A 12,775-nucleotide genomic window follows, 5' to 3' on the forward strand; every position below is an offset into this window, starting at 1 on the left:
CGAGACTAGCAATATTTAACACCGTATTAACGTACGTAAAAACAATGTTGCATTCTCTGATCCTAAATAATGGTCTTCTCTGTCCAAGGAGAGAAAAATCAATTGTTACCAGGAATTGAATCTGAAACCTCCGGGACTGAGCACCAGCACTCTATACCACTGAGCTATAAATAAGTTTACGTCAAAGTGTAACAGGATAACCAGATATAAGATTCAGGATCATATTTCTGCTTGCTTCTCTTACAGAAATAAAAGTGGTGATAGAAGATAACAAGAATTGTAATTGGTGATATTTTTACATCGCGAATTAAAAAAAATCTTTATTATTCTAACATTGTGACAAATAAAATAATCTGGTTGCATTAAGTTTTGAAAACCTTGCTGAGTCGCACCTTACTCTGATTTTCATTCAGGAATCATCACGGGTTTATCAATTGCTGTTTTAATATTTGTCTTGTTTGTGACCATCATGATCATACATCTCTATCAGTAAGTTATTGTTTCATGGTAACCAACCTGAATTTTATTTTGCATCTGAATAGTGGTATACTACCTGCAGCTGCTCTTGCATACTTGCACGCCTAGTGCGTCTATCAGTAGGCCTCCTGGTGGTGGTTGCGTTTGTGTTGCTATTGATGGCGTCCGTTTTGTAGGTGATGGTATTGGTGTTGGAGGTGGTGTTATTGTTGTTTATTGTGCTGGTATTTACGCACGGTTGTTTGATGGCATGTAAAACTGAGTCATTTTAAACAAAAGTTGAACAATGGTGGCGATATTTAACTTAAATCTTGTTTGCATGTTTACAAGGAGTAGACACTTGTATAAGTGAATAATTTGATTTAGAAACGAAAATTGCTACAAAATATATGTGTATATACAGTTCAGTAGTGTGATAGCTGTTGGTATTATTAAGGTCTAGAACTGAATATTATATGACGTTTTGTTAGAAAAGGCAATAAATAATCACATCAAACAACCGTGTATGTGATGGTGTTGCTGGGAAGTGATGCCGGTGTTGGTATTAATGATGGTGGTGGTATTTGTGTAGGTGGAAGTAGTGGAGGTAGTGGATGGTGGATAGTGGAAGTAATGATATTGGCACCCAAGTTTTGTAATAATTGTTTTTATTATCATCACTAACGATCATTGAAACGTTTCTTTTCAGTCGACGTAAATCTGGTACCAACAACCAGACACCCGATTCTACCAACCTGGAGACAAGAAGTGCTACCAATCTTCACAACGAAATCCCTGACTACCAAAATGTTGGTTCAGAAACGGAAAGGATTAGATGTTAGACATAGGATTAGATGTAACATCACGACAACCAGACTCCGTTTACCAAGGAATCACGAATCCAGACGAGCTGGATTCGGATAGCGATTATCTGAGTCCAGATGCGTCCTCTCGGCAAAATGAAGCAGAATATGTTATAGAAAGTGTTATATATGAGAAGGGACATGGTAACGACGCTGACAAAGACCAGGATGAAATATATGAGATACCTGAGAAACAAAGCGTCTCTGATGCTAAGTGTCAAAAGAAATTGCAAGTGCCTGTTCCTCCGCGTGTAATTGCTGTTCAAAGTGCTGCTAAACATGCTAAAGGACCTTACGTGAATATACCAAAGTTATAACAGTGGTGATTATGTGGTTATGAGGTACTGATTGCTTGATCAGTAAAGGATGTTTGTTTCTTTCCGTGGTCATTCCCAAGATTAGGCTAATAAATGGGATAAAAGGTGTCCCTTGTGGTGACATTAAGTGCCTATTCCGGTGCTCACAATGGCGGAATGACAGAGACAAAGAGACTTTAGTCCACAAAATGTCCAGATGCATATAGAATTTTTGCCAAAGGGTAAAATCGGTTTCTGCAAGGTATCAGGTACGTTTACGGAAGAAAGTTGCACGGAAGTGGTGATTGGATGAAAATAACAGTCAAAGATGGCTGTTGTCTATTTCAATATTTGGGGATATCATTTTCTTCGGGGGGGGTTATGAATATGTCGGTGACCAGAGTCAATTTTTTATGACTTCTCCCTTTCGCGGGCTTAATTTTTTACGATCCCCTATCTTGGATCGAACATTTTTATGACCCCCCCTTTCCGCTTACACACTCTAGACAAATTATTCATTGCTGGCACTAAGGCACAGAGCGCGCCAAAACATGAAGTTTTGAGTGAAGAAAGTTAGCGGAGCGCGTTAAAATTTAGATTGTAAACGGAAATTAGGCGCGCGGAGCGAGCAACACAAATTTTGCATTATATGATTAAAGATTGTGCGCACCATTTTGATTGTTAAGATAAAGACAATTTTGAGTCACCAGCCCTTAATAATTCTTTAACCCCCCTATTTTGGGTGTTAACAATTATAACCCCCCCTATTTTTGGTCTCAAAATTCTATGACACCCCAGTATATTCATGACCCACCCCTTCCGAAGAAAAAAAGACAGCTCCCTTATTCATTGCATTCCTACATGCATACTATACTATTCGGCCGAGCGCACACAAGTATACTGTTCAAGCGCACTGCATTTTAACTATGGCAAATTTACCTTGACACTCTGCTTTTCCTTATAATCAATAATTTAATGATTAATTGTGCTCACTTTTTCTAATTATACAAGAAGCAAATTTTTGACAATTCTAAAAACCAATCTTTCAATGAAAATATAATACTATGTTGGTATGTCTCATTTCCATATTATAAAAATGGCTTCCGCTTTGAGATCATGTTACAAAGTCTTTGGTGTCAATAATTTTAGTTGTTGTATTTAGTAGTAAGTTTGAGGTGTCATTTACATAAGAATGTTTGAAAAGTACGTCCTTTGAATGATTTCAACCCATCTCCATTGCATCTATATGGCAGGGTTAGGCGTAAGACTTAGCTGGAAAGCACCAAAAACACTTGTGCACATCGTCTACATCAGGTTAATAATTATTTTGAAATGAACCGGTCTATAAATGCTCCGCCAGCTGCCGAGGGTCACAAAATAACTCCTAAAAAATCCGGCTAAAAATTATTCGCTACAGCTTAGCGCTGTAATGAATTCAGCTGTGTGAGTTGCCTTTCAAAATATCCAGGCAAAATTTATTATTCTATAGTTGAATGTCGAACAATAAAGCTTGTATTTACACAGTCTCTCTAGAATTAATGACTCAATGACAATAGTCCGAATCGACTCGCATTCCCGAAGCAGATATACATGTAGGTGGATTGATATGAATTGTGTGACCCGACCACTTCCTAGCTACATAGGGCTATGCTGGTGTATTTACTATTGATATGATAAAATCTCAAATCCTTGAATATATTTCGTTATTTTTGCTATTTGAAAAAAACTTTTTTACAGGTAAAGAGGATAATGAGCATGCGCAGATCGTGGTTTCAGCAGCAGCGCATGCGTATTATGTGTAGCGGAAAAGAAACGTTATCTATATCTATCGTATAGGTGGTGTTCGTATAGATACAGGTGATTTGTTATTCTTTGCCTGGAGTACTCGGCCTCTTTCTCGAAGCTATTATATCACGGCGGAACAAAATCGCCATGCCGTGCTGTTGAACAACTAGTGGTTCGCCCTATTATCATGGCAATTTCTGACACGATGATGACGCTGTGTTGTGTGTTTTAAAAATCAATCAGAAATATGAAATTTGTTAAAAATGTTATAAGCGTGTTTTGATTTTACACAAAACGTTATGATAAGATTTAAATGTCGGGTTATTATGAAGGTCATAAAAACGTTTTAAAAATGTTTTATAATGAAAAAACACTGCAACAAAATTATGATTAAAATGTTGTCAACATGTTATTGTAAGTTTTGGCAAACATTTTTGCAAAATATTTTGCCAACTCTTTAATAACATTATGTTAAAATGTTTTGCATCTATTTTTCAAAAATTTTTTATGAAGGTCATAAAAACGTTTTAAAAATGTTTTATAATGATAAAACACTGCAATAAAATTATGATTAAAATGTTGTCAACATGTTATTGTAAGTTTTGGCAAACATTTTTGCCAAATATTTTATCAACTCCTTAATAGCCTAATGTTAAAATGTTTTGCATCTATTTTTCAAAAATGTTTTAGAACGTTATTAAAACCTTTTATACCATTTATGTAACCTAGCAACAAAACGTCTGTAAAACGTTTTGTGTTTGCTGGGCAACTCAACTTGAAGGCTCTACGACGACTTAAAAAAAAGACATTTCCGAGTTGAAAATCGACAGACATTTTAGACTTGATGGTCAAAAATAGGTCAAATTATCATTACTTGTAGGTTTACTGTTTAACACACAACTTAGCATGATAAGAGCTTTAATTAGAGCTAGTTATGAAAGGATATGAAGGCTATACGACACATTTGAAAGAAGAAAAAAAGACTTCTGTGAGCTGATAATTGGCGGCCATTTTGGATTTGAATGTAAAGAGGAGGCCGAATCTTCAAAGTGTGCCTTATTACGGTAAACAGATATGAAAAGGTGAGAAATTAGCACAATCGAAATCGATTTCCGTCTTTCCGTCATTGTAAGGTTTTGAATAGGCGCGTGATGCACCACAAGACATAGTGCCATCTTCCATTCCATTTTATTTAGTAGCATAATTCTTACTTATTTCAGCAAAGAACATTTCCATCCAGTACGTCATGTGAAATCGTCAGGATATTGGATCAATGTTCAACTTACAGTTTGCGGAGTTACTTTTGTGTAGTGTGTGTACGAATGTCCTTCTGATATGAAATGTTTTTGATTTTGCGATATAATATTTTGATAAAAATCATTAATATTGAAGTCCAAAAATTAAACTATCGCCTTTGGCAGAGAGGTAACACACACGACCAGGAAAAATTCCAATGTGGTTTTACTAAAAATCACGATTGATGTCAGTAAATATAATAATTTGTTCTAATTTTTAACTAGTTTTTCGGTGTTTTTTAAACTTCATGCATATTTTAAACATATGATGATCGGCTTTTTATCCCAGCTAATTACACTTTCTGTACACATCATTGGATTTAGAAAGACGTACCTGAATGCGTCAAAATGATTGACTTTGGTAACAGAGTATGTCTGCGTTTCGCATTTTCCGCTCCTGCGAGTGAGTCTACGCTTCCCCTACTATAGTGCTGAGTTTTAGATATCGAGGTTTTGATGTCTTTCTTTCTTTTTTTTTTTTTTTTTTTTTTTTTTTTTTTTTTTTTTTTTTTTTTTTTTTTTTTTTTTTTTTTTTTTTTTTTTTTTCTTTTTTCTTTTTTTTTTTTTTTTTTTCTTTTTTTTTTTTTTTCTTTTTTTCTTTCTTTCTTTCTTTCTTGATAATTTAGTTTCTATGGGACTTCTATTCGATTTCGCATCGTACATTCGATACCACAAGAACATTCCTTGTAGCCTATTCTGAATGCACTTTGGTGTTTCTGATTTGCTTTTGGTTCCCCCAAAATACTGTGAAAAGATGGCTTTGTGAGCCCTTAATATGGTTTCAGATCCGCGGGTAGCTTATCCAATGTTCACATGGTAAATTATTTATAAGAATTATTTTATAAAAATTATTTTATAAAGAAGGTGAGTGTCGCTTTAAGGGTTCTAAAATGAGCGTTTATTGCATTTCGACAGTATTTTTTGTGGGACATGAGAGCACCTCAGACCTATCAATTGCATTCTGAATACGAAGCATGTCTTTCTGATATCAAATAATTTTCATTTTTGAAAATCACAATATAATACAAATTTTATGACAAATTATAAAAATTTGATATTTTTCACATTTTGATATATAACAGTCCTCGAAGTAAATTATATAAATCTAATGATATATTCTTAAAGTGTATGTAGCAGGGAGGAAAAGCCGACGGTCAATTGAAAATTTTGACCTTTCATATTGAAGATATGGATTTTTTCCCCAAAAGACCTAAATTTTTTTGGTGTTTTGGAAAAAAAAATCCATATCTTCAATACGAAAGGTCAAAATTTTCAATTGATCATCGGCTTTTCATCCCACCTACATACACTTTAAGTACATATCATCAGATTTATAAAGTTTACTTCGAGTACTGTTAAATATCAAAAATATCAATTTTTAATGATTTGCCATAAAATGTGTATTAAATTGCGAATTTCAAACAATCAAAATTATTTGATATTAGAATGACATTCTTCGTATTCAGAATGCAATTCGATAGGTCTGATGTGCTCTAATGTCCCAAAATAAATACTGTCCAAACGTTCATACCCCAGCCCTTAATAGACTATCAATAATTTCATGAGGAAGTAATGCAAATAACGATAAGCTGTTTACAACAAACAACACCGTTCCTACGGTGTTGGAAATTCTATGTCTATATTGGGTTTTTTTGTCAAATTTGTTGAACATTGGCAGACTAAGATCAATGACCCATACTAATAATTCAATTCCTTTGTGTAAGGAACCACCATTGAACGTGGGAATACAATTGAAATGCTACCAAATAATATCCCACGATTCTGAGTTAGTATTTGCCACGATATTTAATTTAGGAATTGTTGTGAATATCTGATATGTCGCCTTCTTCAAGACGTTGATCATGAGTTACGTGTCAAATCTGAAGTTGGTTCTCTTCATGATTACAATTGCGAGCGCAGGTAAGAACGTAGAACTTTTAGCTACACACAGTTTCAATCAAGTCTTTTGTTATGCTTTGAAACACCTAAAATACATATTTTCATATTAATTTAGAGTTAAAGCTAAAATGTACGATCTTATACATTGAATAAAATCATTGCCCATACAAAATAAGTGAACGAAATGTACAATGTCTTACAGTGAATATATGCCACAAGTACAACACAAAGCAAAAATGGCATTGTATAATATATATGACGTGTCATGTCGAAGGGAGACACTTCTGGGTAGATTATCAATTGGATTTTTACATATCCTAAATAAAAAGATATTTTGCTCTGCAATGAAATCGGACATTCGTATAAAGCGAAGATATTGAGTTCGTAAGTTAAATTGGAAATTGAGATATCGGCCTTTAAAAATATTGTTGATAATGTTGAGAGTAGGAATTACCTTGAAAATGTCTCCAAAAATACAAGATACCAGTTATATTCCGGTCTGAAACTATCAGACAATATTTTTAACATTAATAACATTACAAATGCACAACAAACCTTAATTATGAAAATTCACCCGGGCAGATTTTTGGCTATTTCTCCATTTACGATCCTGCCTGAAAGTGTCTAATTTTGACATGGCACGTCACATATTGTCTGCAACAGCCTGTATAATCTATTCCATTTATTTGAATAAGTGATTGTGATGTGGACTTAACACCCTTACTATAGGATTAAGTTAAGGTGTTCATCAACGTCTTGGATTAGTATTCCTTCTGAACATATCAAGATTAGCCATGTTTCATAAGGAAATCAAAATCAAGAAGTTAAACTGCTTTGCAACATGTAATTTATTTGCAGATATGTCTTACTTAGGTTGTTTCTATGATTTGTGTTCAACTGACTGCAGTATCCAGATACGTGTATTGGATTATACCATGATTAAATCTGACGACATGACCATTGGTAAATGTATCAACTACTGTCTAGACTTCAACTCACCCACAACCTCGATTCAGTATGCTGGATTGGAAACCAGTAGGGAATGCTACTGCGGCGAAGAAGAGACAGATTATGATTATCTTGGCCAACAGAATGATGAATCTTGCAATCCACCAGATAGACCATGTTTAGGGGACAGCACTCAAGCTTGTGGAGGGGATTTCGCAATTGCTATATATGACTGCAAGTGTTGGATTTCATAGTATTGTATAATTTTTTTAAGCGTAGTTTTTGTATTGCTGTGTTTGACCAGCCATATTTTTGATGCGGCAGCGTCCATTAGATACGCTATTTAAATATGTTTTGTTAAATCAAAATTAGGGATAAATATATTTTTCTGTAAAAATTTAGGATGATGCTCATCTAAAGGCTGGATTTCACATTATGTTTTCAATTCTGAACATTATGCAAAGGGCACGGGAAACATAAATATCAAAAACGCTGCAATGAGCTCAAGAAGGGGAAGGTAATGTTTGACTACAGGAGTTTCCACTCTTGCCAAAGGGGACCAAACTATTTAAGGACATTCAGGCGGATGTCATGTGATTACCCTAAAACTTCTGTACGATCATCCAAATCAACCAAGTGTTTGAAAAATGAAATGTATTGTTATCTGAAGAAGTAAATTTGCAAAACAGGTACCAATAAAAGTTTGTATGAGTGTCTTTATTCGCTGTAAAACAACAGCAATAACAACAACAACAACAACGACGACGACGACAACAACAACAACAACAACAACAACGCCTTCAATTGTTATTAACATTTGTTATTGATTCAAGAGTAAACATTTGATTGCTTAAAAATGTCTTCTTGCTTTTTGATAAGAAATCAAAATGTTTGTGTAACCTGTTTTGGCTGTGTTACATCAACATGCCAGAATGATGTTTTACAAATAAAGTGAACTAGCATATACGCGACCTTAGCAATAGCTAATTAACTAGGCCTATAGCTAATTAGCCCAGCTATCTAGCATGCATGCATTATTGTATTAAGGCATATAAACAGCCAACAGTAGTATAATATGCTGATTTTACTGAGAGGTCTTTTTGAAATGCACTGTAATTTGAAATTGACCATAGGGACAATGGGAGCAAGGTTAATTTGTTAGCTCACCTATAGCATTATGTGAGTTCAAAAGGTCCAGCAGTTTGGTGTAATTCATTGGAATATACATGTATAAGAACAAGTCCGGGTTTTTGATAATAATGAGGAAGAGGGGCCTTTTTATTTTATATTTTCATGGCAAAATCGGTGTGAATACCCATAATTTGAGCTGTTTTAGCATACACAATAATGCCTGGAAAAAGGAGGAGGCCTCTTTTATTTTTGTTCTGAGGATATAGGCCGGCCCCTCTAAATTCCATAAAACCTTCCAAAAGTGTTTCTTGTATATTAGCAAGGCTATAGAAATATTTCTGCTTCCTGGATATATTTTTTGAAAAGTTATAACTGAATAAATATATAATTGAAGAAACCTCAAAAAAGGAAGCAGGAGGGTACGTGAAACATGTTTATTTTTTTATTTGGCCTTTTAATTATTAATTCTATTACATATAATTATTTTCCATAGTTGTAAAATCATTTTGTTGACCAAAAATTATTCAATATTCATGTAAATATTTCTGTGCAACTTTGGTCATGCGCTATTACAGTGCGACTTCCTAAGGTATTTTGCTACATACCGGAAATAATATCTGCATGACCTTTGACCCCAATGACCTTTGACCCCAATGGATGAATACAAGTAATGTCATCATGCTATATTATAATTTGTGGAATGACATAGCATTTTTAGTAACAGAACAGAAAATCACATCAGCCATAATGACCTTCGCATGACCTTTGACCTCAAGGCTAATGCATGTGTCAAGTGACATCATCTTGCTGTGTAATTCATGTAAGGAGTAGCAGTTTTAATAAAAATAACAGGAAATAACATTTTCGGCCATAATGACCTTTCCATAACCTTTGACCTTGAGTTGGTCACGTGACATTTGTGCCACCAGCTATTGGTCCTGATGACCAAGTAACATTGTTGTACCATATATATTTGCGACAGCAGCAGCATTTTAGGGTATTTGGTCATATACCGGAAGTATCCCTTAATGACCTTTGACCCCAATTCTGGACAATAACTTTTAGACACTGGGTATAGCTGATGCATGTACCCAAGTGCCATCATCGTGCTGTATAATTTGTGGAAGAAGTAGAATTTTTAGTGAAATCACGTTTTTGGCCATTGACCGGAAGTGGATGACCTTTGACCTGAAGTTGATCATGTTTCATTTGTCCCCCCACCCAATGGTCCTAATGACCAACTATGGTCAACATGACTCAAAGGCTATGGCTACGGTGGCTCATTATAAGATTGACAGAAAGAAAGAAAGAAAGAACTAGAGCAACTGTGCCCTTTGCAAGGGCACGAGGTAAGTTAGGCTGATGATTGTGACGATCTGATGAAGCAGCAATACTGTGCTGGATAAGATAAGGATCATTGCATTTAAATTTCAGCTCAATTGAAGCATTTTGAAAATTTGACCTTTGACCCCTTCAATGCCCCCTAATAACCTTAAATGAATCTTAAAATGTTTTTAAAATGTTCAAAACATCATAAGGATCATTGCATATAAATTTCAGCTCAATTGGAGCATTTTGAAAAACTTGACCTTTGACCCCTTTATGACCCCTTAAAGACCTTAATTGGATTTTAGAATATTTTTTAAATGTTTAGAATGTCATAAGGATCATTGCATTTAAATTTCAGCCCAATTGGAGCATTTTGAAAAACTTGACCTTTGACCCCTTTATGGCCCCTTAATGACCTTAAATGGATATCAAAATATTTTTAACATGTTTAGAAAGTCATAAGCATCATTGTATTAAAATTTCAGCTCAATTGGAGCATTTTTCAGTTAAATGACCTTTTTTGACCCCTGTGACCCCTGGATGACCTTCGACGTTGATAAAACCCATAACTTTTGTAGCCATCTACCCAATACTGCTTGTGACTGAGTTTGGTCGAAATCCGATCAAGGATATGGCAGAAGAAGCAAATTGTGAGAAAGAAGAAAGAAAGAAAGAAACGCAAAGAAAGAAATAAGTTAGGCTGCCCGCCTAACTTAAAGAAAGAACTTGACAGAAACAGATCTTAGCAATTTTGCAAATTGCTAAGGAACTATTCACTATTTTTATAATGATGCTCGTGTTAATAATGATGAATCTTCTTTTAATAATCAAATTTCAGTATTTCAACTTACGTGCCCAGTACCAAGTTTGGAGAATGGTGTTCTTATAGATTCTTCAGGTTCTACTCCTACCATGGTATCTGTCAGGATGAATGTGACGTTCTATTGTCATGTTGGTTATTATTTAGATGGAAATAATCTACTTCAGTGCATTGTTACAACTTCTAATGTGTCTACATGGAATAATCATATTCCAGTATGTCGTGGTATGTTATTATAATTTACTGGACTATAGACCCTATCGAATAGACTAACCCGGAACTAGTTTCTTAACATTTGGTGCAGGTGATGGTGTTATTTTAAGACATAAATTGTCTTTGTTTTAGCGATATGCTCTTCATCCAATATGAATAGCCGAGTTTGTTCTGCACCAAATAGGTGTAGTTGTCCGACTGGTTGGCAGGGATGACAATGTGAGACATGTGAGTATTGAAACTCATATAACTGACGTCCATAGATTATAGTTTAAGATTTGGTGCAGGTCATGCAGGTGGTGATATCAATTTAAGACATAAATGCGGTATGTTCTCCATCATGTATGAATGGCGGGGTTTGGTCTGCACCAGATAGGTGTTAGTAGTTGTCGGACTGTTTGGCAAGGATCACGATCAGGATTGAGAACATACCGCTGTTATATAGAAAATGTATGTATTAAATATTTCGGTCCCTTGATTATAGTTTCGTAAGATTTGGTACATGTGATGACTGATGATATTATTTTAAGACATAACTTTTCTTCATTTTAGCTGTGTGTTCTCCATCCTGTATGAATGGCGGATATTGTTTTGCACCAAATATGTGTAGTTGTCCGACTGGTTGGCAGGGACCACGATGTGAGACACGTGAGTGTTGAAACTGACGTCCATAGATTCTAGTTACGTACGATTTGGTGCATTGGATCATTTTAAGACATCTAATGGACCTTTATTTGAATGTGGTTATTTTCTTTATATCAGCTGTATGTTCTTCATCCTGCATGAATGGTGGAGTTTGTTCTGCACCAGATACGTGTGATTGTCTAACTGGGTGTAATGAAACGCGATTTATGGACGTCACGTGAAGAACATGCAGCTATCATTTAAAAAAATGATGTCAATAAGATAAATAAAAAAAACTCTTTAAAAAGGGATGTACCGGGACAGGAATGATTTCATGTGAAGATTAAATAATCCTTCTGAAAGATGCTTTAAATGTTTAATATTTGACAGGCGAGACATGGTTTTAAGATGACAATTGTGATTCAAGGATGTACATCTAATTGATTGGCCTTGGTTGGATGCTTGCAATTATACATATGGGGTAATCTCTGATAATTATGTGATATTGTTGGCTGGCAAAATAGGGAGATTTTGGATGGTGGGAAGTACTGGTTGATTGGTGGTAATCATGGTGAAAAGGATTATTCCTAGTTGACGCTAATACACATGAAATGAAGTTACAGACAAGCATTGCTTGGTTTTAAGTTTTTATTGATAACATGATATTTATTAATATGACACATATAGATGGTACTTGAAGATAGATGTTGCTGTGCAAGATTCAGAAACACACCGCTATCTTGGTGTTCCATGTGGCATTGTTTCTAGATTTATTATTACCATCATCTCAGTGCACTATACGCAATTAGAATTATACACGGCCGGTATAGGCCTACCACGCAAATCGAACTATTTAGGTTATTAACAATTATCTCAAAATCTCCTCCCAAATGTCACTTCAACAATTCCCGCCAGACGCTTCTGCTCAATCTGCTGAATCAATATGAGCTAATGATTCCCAGTATCAGTTCAGCATATAAACTAATTCTGCATGAGAAATTTGATGGATATATTTCGCTTCAGTGGTGTGATATCTCGTCACTATCCTGACAAAGTGGGATCGTTACAGTACTTAGCGTATCCCAACTATAGTGACCTTTGACTTTATGGCAGTCT

At 35.0% G+C, this 12,775-nt stretch overlaps 1 protein-coding gene across 1 annotated transcript; it reads left to right on the forward strand.

Annotated features, from left to right (window-relative positions):
- The first annotated feature begins 6,429 nt into the window (after window positions 1–6,429).
- LOC140159641 (uncharacterized) lies at window positions 6,430–11,901 on the forward strand. Its single transcript, XM_072183136.1, has 5 exons — window positions 6,430–6,615; window positions 7,453–7,776; window positions 10,841–11,047; window positions 11,588–11,683; window positions 11,798–11,901. The coding sequence occupies exons 1-5, from the start codon at window positions 6,558–6,560 to the stop codon at window positions 11,899–11,901; spliced, it is 789 nt and encodes a 262-aa protein (XP_072039237.1). The 5' UTR covers window positions 6,430–6,557.
- Window positions 11,902–12,775: the final 874 nt, after the last annotated feature.

Source organism: Amphiura filiformis, chromosome 8 (assembly GCF_039555335.1).
Source record: "Amphiura filiformis chromosome 8, Afil_fr2py, whole genome shotgun sequence".
Classification (NCBI taxonomy): Eukaryota; Metazoa; Echinodermata; class Ophiuroidea; order Amphilepidida; family Amphiuridae; genus Amphiura; species Amphiura filiformis.